Source organism: Pectinophora gossypiella, chromosome 17, assembly GCF_024362695.1.
Source record: "Pectinophora gossypiella chromosome 17, ilPecGoss1.1, whole genome shotgun sequence".
In the NCBI taxonomy this organism is placed as follows: Eukaryota; Metazoa; Arthropoda; class Insecta; order Lepidoptera; family Gelechiidae; genus Pectinophora; species Pectinophora gossypiella.
In genome coordinates, this window is record NC_065420.1 from 7,386,845 (window position 1) to 7,407,663 (window position 20,819).

Sequence of the window (20,819 nt, forward strand, 5' to 3'; positions counted from 1 at the left end):
ACTTAAGTATGTATTTTCTAATCAATTTTTTGCTTAATATATTATCTAATAATGTATAGGTATCAATGATAGGCAAATTAAGATTTTTATTACAATTTTATGGATATATTATAGGCACATTATAATTTTAGTCTTAAATTTAATGAACACTATTTTTTATTGATTAAATTACTTATTTCCTCCTCTCGGCGTTGGTCCACCTACAGACAAAAATACATTTTAAGTACCTGTATTTATTTTAAGCTACTTAAATAAAAATAATAGTGAAAATAAAGTGATGAAGAGAAGAATGCATTAAAGTGAAAATAAATGAAAGGAAATAAAAGAAGCCAAAACAAAGGAAAATACAATCAAAATGCTCTACTTGCACTATTATATAGTTAATTCAATTCTCGCCACGTTTTTCACGCTTTACAGTCTATATTTAGTTTCCTTGGCATGTGATTCGTTATATTATCAAAAGCTGACATTCTACATCATTGATAAAATTCTAAGTTTTACTCTGGATCATATTTTCTATTTTATATATTATGCAATATGTTTACTCACTTGGACCATCTACGACGTTTACTGTAACAAAATACAAAAATATTTTAACGCTATTTTGAATTTATTTTAAATATAATATAAAAGAAATTTAAAATAGTATCAAAATTTACCTCCGTTGTTGGGATCATCTACGACGTGTACTGAAACAATACAAATAAAATGTAAATTTAAATTTAATTGAAATGCAATAATTATTAATTGGTTTTATTTCTTACCTCCGTTGTTGGGATCATTCACTACGTTTACTGTAACAAAGTAAATTATATGAGTATTTTTAATTTGCTTGAAATGCAATAAAATTATAAATTGTTTTTATTTCTTACCTCCGTTGTTGGGATCATCGACGACGTTCACTGAAAATAAATAGATTGGTTAGATAAACTGGTAACTTAAAGTTAGAGCACTCAAAGGTAATGTTTCATCCAAATAGTTAATTCTAGTAAACCACCCAAGAAATTGTATTACGTACGGTTAGTACGTCAATAAAACAATTAAAGGTATTTCCATTCTTAAATTAAAGTTGTAAGTACCTTGGGCACGAGCCGCCACAAGGGCAAAGCAGGCAACCAGCGCCAAAAGAATCTGGAACAAAAATTTTGAACTATAATTTTTAATAAGTAGACAAATCGTACAAGTTAAAAAGACAAGGTGGACCTTTGAAGTAATTTGATAAAAATGGCAACAACTGGTTTGGTAAAGAGCTGAAGCTCTAACAGGAGTGTTCTCAATGCCCTCAGCTGTTATTTGAGAAGAGACTCTTTCTCAGTCAGCCTAAGGATGGGATATAATGTTTATAGTTTTAATGGATATAAATTAGAGATAGTGATATCGTTACAATCCTTCGGTTCATGTATGAGCAATGACGACGAACTGTGTATTTGTTAATCTTTTTTATGTGCGGAAAAATATCAGTCGAGCCATCAATGAGTTCATTCCTTGGTATCGTAAATATAACCCTAGCATAAACAGCACACCAAGAGAAATTTGCAAATATTCTTCGCGCATTGCTGAATTGATGACAAGTCAAGTTTTGGTATCATTTACATTAGATACGAAGAAAATAAACCTGTAATAAAACTATCCGGATTATCATAGGTTATATTTATTTTCGTTTTGTAGAGAGACAACATCTGTTGGATGGAAATGTCATTGAATATAAAATTTATTGCCTATTTGTGACAAATGAGTCAGTTAGCCTGCGTACTTGAGTGTAATGTTATATTGTTAAGTCACAGATAACGTAACAGCTTTTATGTTATTGGACACTTTGCCAATTAAATGTTTTTCCAATGCCTAACTTAAACATGATTCACGAATCACCTACTAAAGAAATCCAAACATATGGTTATGTTTGTTCGAATATCAAGCAATGCTAAATATTTCAATTGTCAAGCTAATGCATTATTCAAGAGCTTTTTTTTAATAGTCTCGTTAAAACATCCCTAACTTAATTCAGAAATGTAAATTGATATTCACAAAAAATATGTACTGTTTGTTTAGGCAGTGTTTCTTATTTACAAAGGCTACCGTGTTGCCTTTACACATTATGCTTCGCAATTCACGGTACTTACATTTAAAAAAAAAACATCCGCGTTAATCCCATTTAGGCACTGAGCCTTGCCATGTTAATACAATAATTTATTATTTATTTATTTATCAATGTTCTAGAACTATCTTTACAAGACTATCCCAATACAATAGTTCACTAGAAATATATATAATTATACAAATCTTAAAGTAGGAGCAATTAATTATAAAAAAAATAAAATAATAAACTATTCATTCTAATTGATTATAATGAGGGCACTTCCAGGCTACGTTCATTGTATACAACTACCTATCTAGTTGTTACGTTCCCCAAAAACAATATAGATGGCGCTGTATATATTTTTCTTCGTTTAACCTTCTTATTTCATGAATAACGGACATATGCATCTTTTATCTTTGTTTTTGAGTATAAATGATGACCCTTTTGATTACACCCGGGCATAATTCCACTCATAATTATTCTGATCAAAATAAAGAAAAGTGATATTGGCAGAAACGTAATTCTACGCATAATGTGGTCCAAATATCAAGTAACATATATTTTTATATGTGCTTCTGCCATTACATTGTATTTTGGAATAATTATGTTATGAGAAAATAGGTAATTATTACGTTAAAGCTGTACAACGCCATCTATATTGTTTTGGTGAACGTAGCCTGGAAAGTTCCTCATTGTTTATTTTAAGTGCAGTAGCGAGTTTTGTATTGTATTATAATGATGTGTTATTGCATCACAAATACCAAAAGTAACATTTTATTTATATACTCATTGGGCCCGATTCCTGCAGACACCGCCTAATTTTATTTAAAGTTATATCCGTCATTTTCATATCCGTCGAAAAGGAAAGGGACGGATGATTCACAGCTCTTAATTTTAGGAAGAATGAGTGAATGAATGAATAACCCGGGCGAATCAAAAGGTACGTCGCTGGTATGCAATCCGTTTGACGTGCTGTCTACTTAACTGTGTCGGGTTATTGACGGATGTAAAATTTTTAGACGGTTGGTTTAGATTTGTGCTTAAAATTGACGTGTGTTCCATAAATTTTATGCTTGTCGATTACCTGTCCCTTTCCTTTTCGGCGGATAAGAAAATAACAGATATAACTTAAAATAAAATTAGATGGTATTTACAGGAATTAGCACCATTATTGCTTTAAAGGAAGGAGAGAGTGGACTTGTACCAGCGCAACTACTTGTTCACTATAATACACTCACGCGCAGATGACTCCTGCATGTTTATTTGGATTTCGAGCGCAAGACCAACGGCGATGGTGAGCTGATGGTGGGGGAGGATGATGATTGCTTTAAAACACATAATATTTATCTTAACATAAAGCATAGGCGAGCTTATCCCTTATTTTATTACTTGGGATTAGATAGGTAAAGTGTATGTGAAATGTAAAGGAAAAGTCATATTACGTACCGTGAATTTCGACATGACTGTCAATCAGTTAACAGGACAATTAACTGCGGCGAAACGGTGATGGTATCTTTATATACTGAGACGCTTATTAACTACATTCAATATTTACTTTTGTAAACCAAGTGTAGTCTGTAGGCCACACTCGATAACCTTTATTTCTCGTGATCGTGAGTGATAGGTATTGGCGATGATCAATTTTGTTTCACTTTAGACGTGTTTCATCATCACTAATTTAACCCTTTCACGGGCAGAGACCATGGGTCATTGATGGTTCATAACAGATAGTATGACTAGTATGAATCGGAACGTCATAAGACGTTCTGTCCTTGAAAGTGTTAACAGCCACGCTCTTGTTGGCGTAGCATTCTCCATGCTACTTTTTAGGGAAAAATAGGGCAGTGGTTTCCCTCTTGCTTTCCGCCCAATGTGTAATGTGTGTGATGTGTTTAAATGTAAGTAATTAATAAATCACTGTGGTCCTGTCTGTCACCATCTTACTTCTCGGGGAGCGTCGTTTCGAACCCATCCGATACCGGGTTTGCACTAGAGAACTTTTAATGTATCTTGTATATAATTGGCTCGACCATTATAGACGATGATAGTCGTACCACTATTACGTTGTTGGTGTAACAGAAAGCTCAGGTAAAGGGTGGGTCCGGCGGGGTCGCGGTTGTGTGCATCAAGGAAGAACACCGTTGGGTTTTAATGGCATACCTGGTGCACTCGGGGAGTCCCACATAACCACGTCCCCATTTCACGTTAACCATTTCCCAACGTAAAAAAGGTAAATTGGTACATCAGGACCAGTTGAAAATATAGTCCTGAGCGTATACTATGTTATGTAATTAATAAATGGAATAAAATCGAATACCTACTAAAATGAACACTTCCATTTTTCCTTCGGATATAATGAATACATAAGAAGTGATGTTAAATTAAGTATAGTATTGTCTCTCAAACGCATAATACAAACCTTCAAATCTTTAAATATAATATGTGAATATAGTCAACAAAATTAGCATTAACCTTAGGAAACATATTGTCTTGCTAATCGCTTGAATATAATTTCGCGGTTTGCATTTTCGGGCATTATTAAAATGTAGGTATCAAAAACTTGCAAATGAGAAAACGTAATTTAATATTTAAACATCGCGATTTTAAAATTGTAATAAAGGTATACACAAAATAATAACAATGTTTATGGTATCATTGCAACGTAAGTACGTTCTGTTTTGACTAGCCATACTTAGTTTGTCGAATTTTTTTTTAAACATTTCCTCTAAAGAGATAACCTTTTCCTCGTATTATTCAGATTAGCTAAAAGATAGCGGACAAAAATAAATACACCAGATATTATGAACTAATTCGTGATGTTAAGTCATTGGATATGGTTCAAATTCAAATTCAAAAATATATTTATTCAGTAGGTAACTTAGTTGCACTTTTAATCACACTATTTACATAATGAACGTCTCATCCACCTAAAACTACTGCAGCTTCTCACAACCTGCATAGCCGGGGAAAAGAAGCTACAAGAAAAACCTCAGCAGAGGGCCCTTAAAAAAAACTATAAAATACGTTTAGTGTGAGGCTTGGATGACATGACGATGATATTACCTACAATATAATAAAGTATTTATAATATGCCTATTGTTACCTTCAAAATATTTATAAGTAGTTCGTAAATAAAGCAAAATTAAAAGTAATCTCCGTAAGTTATAATTATGGTCGCCTTTGATGGCTGTTTTTATATGCTTAGGTAGTACCAAAGAATAAAGTATAACACTACATACAGAACTGTAACTCTCCGTATCGGGCGTCGACCTATTTGGGGTTTATATAAATAAATATGAATGGGTATCCAGTAACTGTTCATGTTTAACAAGAGCAAGAACATGTATAGTCTCCGAGACTATTTGACAACTATCACACGGCACAACTGAGTGGTTGCCGTCGGCATGCCGACTACATCATCGCCCCGTGTCGACGACGTCGGTGCCCTACCATCGTCGTTCGTCTGTAAGCGCCCTAAAATGGCCGTAAGCCGCTAAAGAGTAAGAGAGAGAGAGAGAGAGAGAGAGAGAGAGAGATAGACAGCGCGCAGACTGTGACTCACTCGCACTTACGCGTTGCAGTAAGAAAGAATGATATTTTTGTACGGAGTGTCGGAGGTGTGGTAGTACTTAGTGTTTGACTATCTACTAAGGAAAATGAATTAGGCACTTACTTATGTTTGCTTGAACTTTGTTTCTTTGTGTTTTGCTTCCTAAAACCACAAGAATGGCTATACCTGCTAATAATAGAGTAGAGGTAATCACGAATAGTAAACAGCCTATATACATTCTACCGTTGGGCTCATGCTTCCCCAGGCAGGGGGTATGGAGCATACTCCACCACACTGATCCACTGCATGAGGTGTTTTACAGCTAGTAGCCGAGACTAAAGGCTTAACGTTCCTTCACTATTACGGAATCATATTATTATTTTTTGGACAATCAGGTGATTCAGCCTGCAATGTCCCACTCAACCAAAGAACAGTCTCGTAAAGTGATTTTCGAATTTCCCCTTCGGAAATCGAATCAGCACCTCCAGATCGTGAGCTCAACACTCTAACCACTAGACTACGGAGGCTGTAAGCGTGGAGCTCCTTATCCTTCTTCTCTCGTGTGGGTTGTTATGTGGATTACCAACCCCATCAACCCTGGTGTCAGGGTTACTATTGAGCCGCCAAAGGCCCCTGACATGGCTCATGTAACTACTACTAACTTGCATGATGCAATTTAATGTTGATGCAAGTTGCATCAGTAAGTAGTAACCGGGACTAACGGCTTAACGTGCCTTCCAAAGCACGGATCATCTTACTTTCAGACAATCTGGTGATCAGCCTGTAATGTCCTACCCAAACTTGGGATCACAAACTGATTTTTGTAGTATGGGATTTGAACCCGGGACCTCCGGATCGTGAGCCGAACGCTCAAACCACTGGACCACAGAGGCGTGTTTACGGAGTTCCTTATAATATTGCTTGATTTGATTTTGGTACCTTCATACATAATATTAATTCTAAGAGTCACTCTATAATATGAGTTGCATTGGCCAAGGTTTTTGGTCGCTTTGGTCTTTAAGTTGAAGGTTCAAAATTAACCAAAAACGTGTTCATGTAGGTATATGTGTGACTCATACATACATATTTGTAGCTAATCATGTTATAAATTCTGATGGAAACCAAACAAACAAATAAATATAATCATAGTACCATCTCGAGTTGCTAGTCATTTATATTACAACACTGTAGAACCGGTAAAAAAGTTGCCAAGAGAGCTTTAGAACGAACTTTGTTCAGAGTTCCTTTAAAAAATAACTTGAACTTCTGTATTCGTTTATTTTTTTATTAAGAAGTTATTAAGTAACTTAAGATTTTATACAATCTACAAAAACTTGTTTCTATTTTAATTTCAATATTTTGTATTAAAACGAACTTTGTTCCATGAGCTTAGGGATTCGTAAAAAAGTATTGTTAGTTTAAGGTAAGTACGTTATATTTTTTCCTTAAGGACATTTCAGGGTATGTTTTCCCTAAAAAAAAACAAAATAGGTGGCAAATTTGTACAGCAAATTTGCCTTCGTTTAACCTTCTAATTTCATGGCTAACAGACATATGCATCTTTTATCTTTGTTTTTGGATATAAATGATAACCCTTGTTATCACCCAGGCAAAAAGTATTTTTATATATGCCTCTGCCATCAATTTATATTTATAATTTATATATTTGAATAATGATGTACCCGAGCAATAAGAAAATAGGTAATTATCACATTAAATCTGCACATCTCAATCCCTCATTGTGATGTTGGTGGTAGGTACAGAAAATTACAAGGAATGTACTATATGCATTAATCTAAGTCAGATAAAGTTCCACAACAGGAAATCCCCAAGAAAGACAAAGGCTTAAAATAGTAACTTGTTATTAATAAGTCCCAACAAAAACATTTTCATGTATAATGTTTCCAAGACGAGATCATATCGATCTCAATGTCAAAAAGTTATTAGATCTCATGTAGAGCCAAGCTTCTAACCTCTACACACCCTAACTACAAACCCTAAGTTTACAAACTCTATAAGTAAAGTGACACATGGAGCTTGTCCGTTTCGTTACTACAAGAACTATTTAACAGAATGGCAAACAGTAAATATATTTGTTGCCCATGTTGACAGCATGAAATAGAAAGCGCCAAAGTCAAATTGCAATATTGCTTTCTTAGATCCATCACAGGAGATCCAATCAAAAACATAAATACATAGACAGACCTTAGGCTACAATACAGAATCTTATGTTATAAGAAGATATGATATGTTATACTGTTACTTATAAATAAATTTCAGGACTGACCATTGAACTTGACACCCATTTAGATCTCACTTCTTTTGTCGTTGAAGTCAACAACCAAAGCATTTATTTCTTCGATTTGGCCATTTTAACTCCCCAGTACAATCAAATATCATGTGTTATGAAATAAGTTTTGACACGACAGTCGACTGATATTTTTTATAATAAATAATTATTGTGATTAATACAATACAAGTGACTTTTACGACAAAAATAATATATGAATGAATCATAAACACACAAAACCTTACCTAGATCTTAGTTCAAATGTCGTCACGTGGAACCATAGGTACGAGTAGCTAAGTACTAAGTACGTTTGCAATTATAAGCATTTAACCTTTGAGACTAATAAGTACATGAGTAAGTACCGCTTTATTTTTCAAACAATAGAGATTATAATGATACATATTTTCTCGTAAAATTATGAGAATGTTGTTGACATCTAAATCCAAAATGGTCGTTAATACCAAATAATGTGTACTTATGTTGGCCATGATTTATTATTTGGTACTTCATTGTTTTTGTCTGCGGTAACTGATTAATCGTCAAACGACTTAACCTATGAATAATTAAAAATGGAATAGGTATTACCAAAAATTCATATTTTTTTTTAGAACACAAAAAGCATCAGTTTCTAGGGTTCTATATTCAACTACCTACGTTTGTCGATAGGTAAATTAGATTTAAGTAATCTCTAGAGCCTAAGGATCGATTATGTTATTACTTGGGTATTACCGAGTAACGAAATTTATTTTAAATGCAAGAAAATATGTAATCGATTCGTTAAAATGCTGTCAAGAAAAGGTTGCTGCATAAAAATGAATTTAAATCAAGAATTGTAGGTTAGGTAATTATAGTTACGACGTCATGGGCATATTTGGTCGGTTTTTGTAGTCCAATTAAAGGGTTTTTTTTAAACAAGTTCCATAGTACATCTAAATAAAGACTATTTTAAGAAAAATACCACAGGTTATTGTGTTCGATATTTATGCTTAGCAACCAGCAAGCTAATGTCGAAGGTCCAAAGATCAAGATATTGATTTGACCAGTCCGTTACACCTGACAAAAGTTATATCTATAAATTATCATTTAAAATTAAATAATGTTAATCTTAAAATTATTGGAGGGCAGTTCATTTCTATGATTAGATTATGCATACATTTTTATTAGTAATATAAACAAGTAAATAATAATCAAGATCGGAAATACTTTATATACTTACAGTACTTTAAAAAAAACAACTACGATATAAGTATAAACGTTTCCTTGATTGTGATTAAGCATTATGATCTCTATGTGAAGGAAAAAAGTAGGTATGTTTACGGAATATGTATCTACATTATTTTTTAATGACACAAGACCTATGTACAGAATGGTAACGACAATTGTTGATCACGTGGCTATGTGGTTTTCCTAATAATTATGGTAAGTACATATATTTTTATAGGTTCTACTGCTTAGGCTAAACAATGATAAAAATATACATTAAGGAAAGACATAGATATAATACATACATATTTGGTATAATAAGTCACTAATTAAGTAAGTTAAGATAAGGAAGAGCCAAGCCTCCTAACACAGACTTTCCCAGTTTAAAGGGGGGCTTGGGTCAAATAGCATTTAAAAGAAAATATTGTCTGAAACGAATAAAGATTTTTTTTTTTTAGGCTATATTCCCCTTTATCATACTAATCGACTGCGAGGCGACTTTACATTCCGTTGAAAACCTTTAAAAAGTGATACATGCTTAGGTACTACATAAATACACATTACATGTAGAGGGGTGAAATGAGCCACAAATAATAATAATAATAAAAAAATTGCAGCCTCTTTTGATATGAAGTCCCATCTGTATGGTAGGAGATGACCGCCCAGCCCACGCTGGCTATAGGTTTTCCTTCGCTGTTGATATCAAGACTCGTCTGGTGGTTTATCTCTTAATTGTTTTCTGAAAATTATAATCTGGGCCTCTTCAATACTAGAGAATATATGGGACTTTCTAGGTCAGTCCCACCCTCGGCCAGATCGTCACTTACTATCAGGTGAGATTATGGCCAAATGCTTGACTATCTTCCCTAAAAATAGGTCTTCTTCTTTTAATCTTATTATCTCCTACTGGGATGTAGAGCTCAAACAACATAATATCCACTCCTCGCTTACTTTTGCAGCTTTCTTCCATGACATATAAAATGTATCAACCATAATATGAAATTCAACACGTAAATAAAACTAAGATTGGTTCTTGTAGAGGGCACATAATTGAGCTGAAACTTGTGAAGAATGGTAAAAATCTTGACTATTCATTCAGGATAAGCGATAACAAACTGAATTGAAGTGGTTGCTTGTTTTATGTTGATTACGTATTCTGATTGAACATATTTGGACATAGTCGTATTATTTGAACTTGTTTAAACAAATATTGAGTTTACCATTAAATTCACCTATTAAGGAGGCCTTTCGATATTAGATTTTGATACCTTTTGTTGGCCATTTTACTCCGCTGTCAATGGTTTGATATTCTGGGTAGTTAGTAAATCCATCCATCTGAAATATCTTGCATTGCCATTACTGGATATGAATCTCCTCCTTATGTCATTAAATGTTCCAATTTATAAGCAACTGATACAGTTTGACCATCATCATCTTGAATCATGAACTTACAAGTTTGTTGGAGACATTGTACCCTTTTATCACGTTTATATCATAGTTTACACCGTCTTTTCTAACGTGGCAGGGGCCTTTGGCGGCTCAACAATAACCCTGACACTAGGGTTGATGAGGTTGGTAATTCACCTCGCAACTCACAGGATAGAAGATTTTATAGTTATTTCTAGACAATATTCGCAAAAAAAGTCTACGACTTTTGGACAATTCTCATATTGTTGGTGTGACCCCAGGGGAAAGTACATCGTCGGACACATGGTGGCCATCGTGGCGTTAAACGTGTTAAGAATTGGTCTTGCCCACGCCATTAGTTCACTAATAAATAGACCATTGCGATTATTAATCGTAATTAAACTAGCACTCTTTTTTACATATCTAACAGTACGGAAATTGACTCTTTCAATCTTGATGAAAACAATAAAGCACAACTATTTGTTCCTTCAACGTAGTTATTAATTAATACGAAACTTGATGAGTGGGACAGGCGTCAAAACGGCCATCATAGCGTGCCGCCAGTTTAATAATCGTCCACATATCAGTCAATTTCGTCAGTTTCTGCAACTGCACAATGTCACATAGATTCACAAGGATGTGACTATTATTACAACGTTTGAACAAATATGCAAGGTGTCATGTCCACAAGTGGAATATTACACGTTTGGTCGATGGACCGTTTTTTATTTGGATCGCGTCAGCATTCGGCCCGTCTGATGATGTTTACACGATCAAATAGACAACAGATCTGTACGTGTTTTCCTCCCGTAAGATCATATATAATAAGCTTCACGGAATATTCAGTCAGTAGGCGCTCAGCTGAGGTATACGAAACTTGTAAGTGGATACCTGTCTTTTATTTATTTTAATAATTCCATATTTATTAAGGTGACTATTGAGATTTGATTTAAGGCATTTTAATTTTTTATTTGATTTCTTTTTTGTGTAATTATGAGGTGTCTAGTCCCGAGCTTTCATATCATATAACTCGTTTAAAATGTCTTGGATTTGTGTTTGTTTGTCATATAATTCCTGAGACTTTATACCATAAGTGGCTATATATTTGTCTATATAGTTGTCTTCTGATTCACAATTAGCCGGTATCCCTTTCTCAAAGGGCAGAACCGCGAGCCATCAATAAAACCAGCACTGCTGATTTTCTAAACACACACAGTTCTAATCGTTCTCTTCATTTAATTCCAGTTTCCAATCATGAAAACAATCCTAGTTCTTTGCGCCGTGCTGGCGATGGCTCTCGCCCGCCCTGATGGCGAGACCTACAACCCAGCTTACGACAGCTTCAACGCCCAGGAGCTTGTGGACAACGAACGCCTCCTCAAGAACTACGGCAAGTGCTTCCTCGACAAGGGACCCTGCACACCTGAGGGCACTGACTTCAAGAGTAAGTTTACAAGACATGTGTTATTTTTTTGTCGTTGTTATTGTCTTGTCTAGCAAGAAGTGTCTTAATGCTGGCTTATTCCTCTATTTATTACACGACGGTAATTCTTCCGGGCAACCGAGGCGGAAAGTGTCAAATTAATTTGTACACCCTTTCTTGTACACTTTTGAACTATAGATGTAGAAACAATAGTAATAGGTAGTGCATAACACGGATCGTAGAGTCTAAAAGCCATTTATAAAGTTTACTATATGTTCAATTCCATCATGGATTTACTATATAATATAATCTCAAATATTCTTACTTAGACAAGTCGCCAGTTACTTAACATTTGGTTAATTTAGAAAATTGGTTCTTTTCTTGGCTTTGCTACAGATTTCACTCCTGAATACAAGTTACGAACTAAAGTGCCCCAATATGTATTAGCTGCTTGTAATAGCACAGGCGCTATCACTTTACTTTCCATCATTGTGATGATCAAAATATAAAACAGAGTAGTCATAGGAGAATGCTTAGAGCTCTATTATAATACCTATTGTCTTCCTTTTTAAGACAAGATCTGCCGTAATTGAATTTGTGTACAAAATTTTCGAAAATAATTTCACTTTACTTACAAAAAAACATTTTTTTTTTTCACAGAACGCATCCCTGAAGCGCTAAGAACGAACTGCGCTAAGTGCACCCCTAAACAAAAGGAGTTGGTACGCACCGTGGTCCGCGGCTTCCAACAGAAGCTTCCTGAAGTCTGGCAGGAGCTCGCACAGAAGGAGGACCCTAAGGGAGAGTTCAAGGAGGCCTTCGAAAAGTTCCTCTCAGGCAAAGACTAAACCAAAGATAGCAAAAACCATGGAGCAGTAACAAAGAGAAGTTAGCGTTAAGTTTGGCCAAATAGTGAATCTGAGGCAAAACAATAAGTTAAGTCCGTCAAAAAAAAAGATATCCATATAGTGCCCCCATTACGCAAGATTCAGCTCATAGGGTGTTATTTTATATAATTTCAGTGTTTGTTGCGCCCTATTCCTCTCGTAATGAACTATCGCCAACTACTTACTCTTTCAAAGGAAAATCTACTGACCGCAAACAAAACACAATCTTCTTTGTATATCGTCCTATCATTGTTTGTAGTATAGACATAATCATCTCCGTCCTATAAAATATCTTGTACTTATTATTTAAAACTAGCTGTATTATTGTGTAATGTTGTGGAGTGTCTAGATATCTTCAGTTCCATATTGTGATTTTAATGTTAGTAGTCTTCCTGTTAAATCTTTTTAAGCATCACATTATATTTAGATTTTATATATACTTTTTTATAATAATATGATGAAAAATACAAAATTTATAAAATAATTTGTTTTTGTTTCTTACTTTGTAAAATGTATTGGAGAAGGCAGAGCCACCGTTACATGGAGTATTAAAAGGCATAATGTTTAATTTGCAGCTCTACAAAAAATGACTGTAATAATATAATATCGGAATTTGACTTTTAAATATAATAAATCAAATACAAAAAACTTATCTCTAAAAGTCGACATAAAGTTGGCTGGATTGGTTCAAAGTATTTAATTAAATAACCTTTAAAGCGAAAAGAAAGTATAAGTAAAATAATAATAAATGGCTTTTACTTTAGTTTTTTGGGACGAACAGCCAGTAATAGCATTTATTCTTTGAATAGGTATTATTCTCTTTGGTCTTAATCTCATTGCCTCATTCATTTCTAAATAAATGCCACATTGGTTGGTTATTAAATAATATAATTATTTTGTTCGTTAGATATAGATCATATATTACCATTTGCGTTTTTAATTATAACTAGATGTCGCGTGGTTCGCTCGCAGCAAGCTGCTCGCGTATCTTGTTTTCCCGCCATTTTTTTACCGCGATAGAATTTGACCAAGACTAAAATAGGTTTCGTGAAATCAAAAAAGTTCTAGGTGCTATAGTTTTGCCAGGCCGTAGGGTGTCTCCTTGATGCGGAGCACTTTTCCAAGATGACGTTCCGATCACACCCCTATACATCACTGTTACTTCCGAAACATTTTCTGGAAAAACAAAATTTTGTATGGCGGCCATCTTGTTTTTCCGCCATTTTGATTTTTTTTTTTTCACCGGCGATAAAATTTGACCAAGATTTAAATAGGTTTCGTGAAATCAAAAAAGTTCTAGGTGCTATAGTTTTGCCAGGCCGTAGGGTGTCTCCCTGATGCGGAGCAGTTTTCCAAGATGACGTTCCCATAACACCCCTATACATCGTTTTTACACCCGAGACATTTTCTGTAAAAACAAAAATTTGTATGGCGGCCATCTTGATTTTCGGCCATTTTGATTTTTTTTTACCGGCGATAAAATTTGACCAAGATTTTATTAGGTTTGGTGAAAAAAGAATCGTTCCAGGTGCGATAGTTTTCCCAGGCCGTAGGGTGCCGCCCTGATGCGGAGCAGTTTTTGAAAGTCGGGAAGTATTTCCATACTCAATATGACATTTTGATCTCATCCCTCTTACATCACATTCACCCCGAGGCATTTTCGAGAAAAACGAAAATTTTGTATGGCGGCCATCTTGTTTTTCCGCCATTTTGATTTTTTGTCACTGCCAATTGAATTTGACCAAGGTTTAAATATGTCTTGTGAAAACCAAAAAGTTCTAGGTGCTATAGTTTTGCCAGGCCGTAGGGTGTCTCCCTGATGCGGAGCAGTTTTCGAAGATCTAGCAGTATTTCCATACTCAATAAGACGTTCCGATTACACCCCCGTTCACAGTTTTTACCCCCAAGACATTTTCTGGAAAAACAAAAATTTGTATGGCGGCCATCTTGTTTATCCGCCATTTTGATTTTTTTTCACCCACGATAGAATTTGACCAAGATTTTAATAGGTTTCGTGAAAAAAGAATCGTTCCAGGTGCGATAGTTTTGCCAGACGGTAGGGTGTCTCCCTGATGCGGAGCAGTTTTCCAAGATCTGGAAGTTTTCCCATACTCATCGGAACATCTTGATCACATCCCCCATACATCATTTTTACCCCCCGACGCTCCTTCTGGGAGAACAACCCTGTCAGTGAGTCAGTGAGTCAGTGAGTCAGTCAGTCAGTACATGGGTTTGTAGCTATATATATTATAATAATACAAATAAATCTAACAAATAAATAATCTAATAAATCTTTTCTTATTAATTTCGACTTTTGCGGCCATCTTAGAATCCTATGAATTAATAAAATCAATTCCAAATATTATTCATTTTGCTTAAAAGTTTATAACAGGCGTTTCTACGCCTAGGTAGGTACGATAGGTAGAAACCTATCAACCTTTTTTACCAGACCATTAAACCAAACCGGTACCAGAGGGGACAGTTAAATTAATGAATTAACGAACCTCTCGTTTCAGAATATCTGTCTGTCTCTTTGATGGGGAGGTTTATATAAAGTTATGTGTCATAGGCTCATAGCATAGCTCCACCACAGCACAAGCTAAGCCTTTTCCTTTTGCCCGTTTGTTAATATACTTAATTACCTATTTGTTAAAAAAAATTTAAACTGTCACTGGCAATAAAATTTTGTTCTTATTCTTAAATAGTCCATGCGAGTGAAGTCACGGACGGTCGCTTGTTTTAACGTAACATTAAATTTTATTTCTTATTTATTACCTATCAAATAAGTATTAAAAGTATTTTGACCATGAAACAGTGCAACTTGCATATATCTTTTAAGTGTCGTATTGTATTTGCATAATCAGTTAATTGTTGAGTCATATATTTACTTATTTTACAATAAAAGGAGATAACATTATTCAATGTAAAAAATATTTTGTAATTTGGCAAAATACGGAAAGAATTTGGCTATTCAAAGCGGCATGGGATGGGTCATCTGTCCATATACCTAGAGATAGACTATTTAATCTAGCCAGTAACGGGCTGGTGAGGGTAACCTGACGCCTAATCGTGTTACTCAGTTTCTATACTGACATATAATCCTATCCTGTGATTGATTAAAACTGACAACTCATGTAAATTTCTTGATATTTTAGCCAATCATAGCATAATATACAAAAATAGAATCTGAGCTACACGAACACTTCCCGTATGTATATGAGAGCACCCTGTGACAATTTTGACTACATACCCGGGATGAAAGTATACTATTTTTTTTGCTCAAGTCCAGTTAAGAAGTGATTAAATTAAACATTTATAAAACCAGATAGGTAACACAACATACATACATACATAAACTCACGCCCGTAATCCCAAATGGGGTGGGCAGAGCCACAAGTAATCAAAGACAACTTGCAGCCACTGTTGATACGAAGTCCTAAGATGGATATGATGAACCTTATGGTGATAAGGGATCAGCCTATCGCCCATAACATTAGTCCATCATGTTAGAGGACGCAATCCCTCTGTCGGTTTAACACAAACAGCCTATATACGTCCCACTGCTGGTCACAGGCCTCCTCTCAATCAACCAGAGGGGGTATGGAGCATATATGGAGCACCACGCACCTCTACTGCGGGTTGGTGGAGGTGTTAAACATTCATACACATTATAAATCACTCATCAGTTTTGAGTCGTATAAAATAATTAAGTTGATCTATGGTACTTATATCAGAAAGCACTCATTTACTTACACAATAAATAAACAATTACCATTTACCAGATAGGTACAATGTAGTAGTTAGGTACTTAAGTTATCAACAATCTACTCTTTCTGGTAAATATTTTTATCTATGGAAGAATTTACCTAACGACCCGACGTCTGTCTCTCTACAAAAACTAAAGCACTCCATTACATGTCACAGTCACGTATCGTAGCAAAAAATAAACACATTATTGTCAACAAGATTTGTATCGGGATGTTTAAGTTATATGTATAAGACAGTGCATAGGTAGCCATTTTAACCTTGTAGGGACACGGGAGTGCGTATAAAAGGAATAAACCCACCGAACACGGCTTCATTTGGCTTGTCTATTCAACTGATTAATGTAAGTATTTTATACTACCACCTCGCAACTTGCTAGCAACAGTGTTATAAGCATAAAAAACGTAACAAAAAGTATAACATCTCGGATAATTATGCGTCTTACATAATATGTATATCTGTTTTTCTCTGAGTCAACTATGTGTATCTGTTATTATTGTTGTAACTGATTATCGCGTTGAAGTGTGCTCGATTATTTAACACAGTTACGTGAATGTTTCTGGCCTTTGCCGTGAAATCTTACGACAGCAACGGTGTGTAATAAACACCTTTTTTGTTTCGGTGTGACATGGTTTTGTTTTGACCGATCCGGATTTATTGCCGGTTGCGATAACAATAAGAGCGAGTTTAATCGAATTTTGAGAATAAATACGAATTTAGTATGTTTCAGTTTAAATTAAATTAACATAAAGACCGTACTCCTCTCTAGGTCACCCTCTAGGCCCTTTAAACTAAAATGTTTTAACATAGGCTTTGGACTTTCGCGTTCTAGCCTATTTCTCATTTTTGTATAAATACGACTTTATTGTAAACATCATTATTATCATAAGTTCACGACTATATTCCTAATAGAGCTAGTCAGAGCCACATACGTCGCTAGATGTACTGATTACACACGTTTTACCGGGCCTTCAAACGATTCTGGCGACGTTTTTAAGATGTATATATTTTTTTATTCCATAGACACACATGTCATGTGAATATCTATTATAATATGTTATATGTGTCACTGTGTAACTAAACAAACCAAAACAATTGTTTGGCCAAGGCGAAGAGTATAGGCCCAAGGAACAAGAAGGTACCTACTTAGGATATGCGTACCTATCATACATTTAACAGAATAGAAATTAAAAAGTAAAGATATCTGCAATCGGAACCCCACTAAATGATTAGGCTAGTTTCCAACGATTCAAATAAGTTACTTTTTACTAAACGTCAAAACACGAAATTACTATGGAACTTGTAGGAAAAAGCACACTGTGATGCCATAGAAAAACGCGATAAAATGTCGGACTTATTATATTACTCTTTTCTTGATTAAAATTCATAAATGAGTTGAATAGAACAAAATTATTTTCGTTAGTTTTAGATCACTTCACTCTTTATTTAGAAATCAGAATTTCATAGGTACTTAATTTATCTTGACCCTAGTACACGACCCAATTGCTTTGTTTGATTGTGGGAGTGGAGTTTCCTCAACAAATCTGACGAAAAATATTTTATCGAGCAATAGAAATTATTGTCAAAAAATATGATCTTTATTTCAGACAAATCTCACTCTGTAGAAATGAAGTTGTTCATTGGATTATGCTTGATGGCGATGGCTGCTGCCCAGACGTACAGCCCTGAGAATGACAACCTGGACATTGAAGCCGTGGTCAACAATGACGACACCCTGAAAGCTTTCTACGGTTGCTTCATGGAAACTGGCTCTTGCGATGCCGTACAAGCGGATTTTAAGAGTAAGTAAATAAATCGTGTGTTCTTTAGGTAGTAAGTACAGTGACTTATCACTTATTTTGTAAACAAAAATTTTCGGTTTTAAACGGCTTCGCCGCTGATAGACAACGATTTAAATTTGAATGATTTTCTTATGTTATAGTTGAGGCAACATTAGTATATCTGGCTGGATATTTTTAGCACGGTTCGTAAATTTTTTAGAAGTAAATTAGATTATACTTACCTACATATATACATAAACTCGCGCTCGTAATTCCTAATGGGGTAGGCAGAGCCACAAATAACCAAAAACAACTTGCTGCCGCTGTCATACTTACCTGTATTTAAAAATTATATTTGTGTTAAAGAAACTTTAAAAGAATCAGATCATTGTATTTTGATTACCTATTTGCACTTCTGCCCATTCCTTTAAGGATTACGGGCATGATTTTATGAATGTATGTAATAGAATCGTCTAGATTTCGTGCAACGTCTCGAACTCGCGACATGTTAATTCATGGTATTATGTTATGGCCAGAGTGCAATTTTGTTCATAATTGCTTATTGTATGCATATCTTGACCCTTTTTACAAACTTGTTTATCTACTTCGGAATAGACTTAACAGTCATAATAATTTTTGTATTCTATGTTATCTTATTTATGTATCATATTTTGTGCCTGGAAAAATCCCAAAACTTACTATTGTTAAAGAAACCTTCAATTGAAAGGATAATAATAAATAGATCTATCTACACATGATTATAGCAATGAGTACTAAAAATAAACTTAGGTACAGTCATGAGCTATTGCTCATGACTGTACATGGGTACATTATATTTAATGTACCCACTTTAGGACTCTGTCGCACTAACATATTTGACATTTAGTGAGACTTACAATTAAATTTGTCAAAAAAGTTAATGGTACTAAAGTGTATACATATTAATGCTCGTGACCGTACTTACTTACCTACATCTGTAATATTTATAGACTTTAGTTACCTACTTACGAATTAGTTTTTCATTTTCATTTGAAAAAGCTATCATTAAAAATACAACAATATATAGATATTATTTAATGTTTGTCTATTTTGGGGTCTAGTATACGTGACTAATTCAAGTCTTTATAGGTAATAATATTCTCTAATGCCAACATTATAAAACATAGTCTATGCAGAGTTTGTAGTCTCAGCTATTTGGATTGTGTTCTGATATGTCAGCCAGTAAGCTTGTACTTGTAGATACAATTCTTCTTCTTATCGTGCCGGTTGTGAGGTGGAATACCAACCTCATCAACCCTGGTGTCAGGGTTATTATTGAGGCGCCAAAGGCCGCTGACATGGCTCATGTAACGACTACATATTTACATCAGTAAGTAGTAACCGGAACCAACGGCTTAACATACCTTCCGAAGCACGGATCATCTTACTTTCGGACAATCAGGTGATCAGCTTGTAATGTCCTAACCAAACTAGGTATCACAAAGTAATTTTTGTGATGTCCCCACCGGGATTCGAACCCGGGGCATCCAGAGCGTGAGCCCAACGCTCAACCACTGGACCACGGGAGGCCGTAGATACAATTAAGATGTAATGTTAACCAAGAAATTGTTTCCTAACAGAGGACCTCCCCGAGGCAGTGGAGCAGGCGTGTGCTAAATGCACTTCAGCGCAGAAGCACATCCTCAAGCGCTTCCTGGAAGCGCTAAAGCAGAAGTTCCCTCAAGAGTATGAAGAGTTCAGGAAGAAGTTCGACCCTGAAACCAAGTACTTCACAAAACTGGAAACTGCTGTCGCCAACTCTTAAATGTTTCCAGAATATCCTTTAAGTGTCTAGAAGTAAGAATTTTAATTTCTTGAAATAAATATTTTTATACATATCTTATGAATTGGTTATCTAACTCCACTAAGTTTTCTAAACACTATATTATTCTTTTCACAATTCGTTTTGTGTTTTCCCCGTTTTATACACAGTGTGATGTATTAAGATAAAATCTAGTTAACATTTACAATCCTAGATAAAAAACTTAAAAACAGGTTTATTACTAATCTAAAATATATATTTCCTCGTCATAATATTACATTTAAATTTTTTATTTCAATCAACTGAAGAAGTAATTTTAGCCTTGTCACCATTCTTAATCTTACTGTGTTCATCTATTCCTCAATTCAATTTGAATGTAAGTACATTCAAAATCAAATTATACATTCATAACCAGAAAGAAGTTTACCTGACCACAAGGATGGTATAAGTTTTTTGCAATGCGGTAATTACCTCCGGACTACCATTGTTTGTACCATGTTAAGTGAATATATAATTATATCATTCACATTCGGCTGCATTTATCTTTATTTCGATCTATCGTTACAATACAATACAATACAAAAACTCTTTATTGCACTTGAATCACATTAAAAATACATTAGTATTATAATTAA

General features: G+C 34.7%; 2 protein-coding genes and 1 long non-coding RNA gene across 6 annotated transcripts in view; 2 read left to right on the forward strand and 1 right to left on the reverse strand.

The window, feature by feature from the left end:
- Positions 1–20,260, forward strand: part of LOC126374477 (ejaculatory bulb-specific protein 3-like) — a 401,847-nt gene extending 381,587 nt beyond the window's left edge. For 2 of the 4 annotated variants that reach the window (XM_050021139.1, XM_050021141.1), the window contains exons 2-3: positions 18,210–18,404; positions 20,003–20,260. In XM_050021139.1, coding sequence (XP_049877096.1) covers positions 18,230–18,404; positions 20,003–20,187 — 360 coding nt within the window. In that variant the 5' untranslated portion in view covers positions 18,210–18,229 and the 3' untranslated portion in view covers positions 20,188–20,260. Of the gene's footprint in view, positions 1–16,821; positions 16,946–17,140; positions 17,196–18,209; positions 18,405–20,002 lie in introns of those variants that run through there. The other 2 variants (XM_050021138.1, XM_050021137.1) reach the window with 2 other exon arrangements.
- Positions 78–3,677, reverse strand: LOC126374518 (uncharacterized). The gene is made up of 7 exons (XR_007567436.1): positions 3,524–3,677; positions 1,080–1,131; positions 873–902; positions 765–794; positions 660–689; positions 550–570; positions 78–200 (listed from the first exon to the last, which is right to left on the reverse strand). It is a non-coding gene; the product is annotated as an uncharacterized LOC126374518 (long non-coding RNA).
- On the forward strand, positions 11,268–13,321 carry LOC126374486 (allergen Tha p 1-like). The gene is made up of 3 exons (XM_050021156.1): positions 11,268–11,406; positions 11,773–11,971; positions 12,611–13,321. The coding sequence occupies exons 2-3, from the start codon at positions 11,782–11,784 to the stop codon at positions 12,796–12,798; spliced, it is 378 nt and encodes a 125-aa protein (XP_049877113.1). The 5' UTR covers positions 11,268–11,406; positions 11,773–11,781; the 3' UTR covers positions 12,799–13,321.
- Positions 20,261–20,819: the final 559 nt, after the last annotated feature.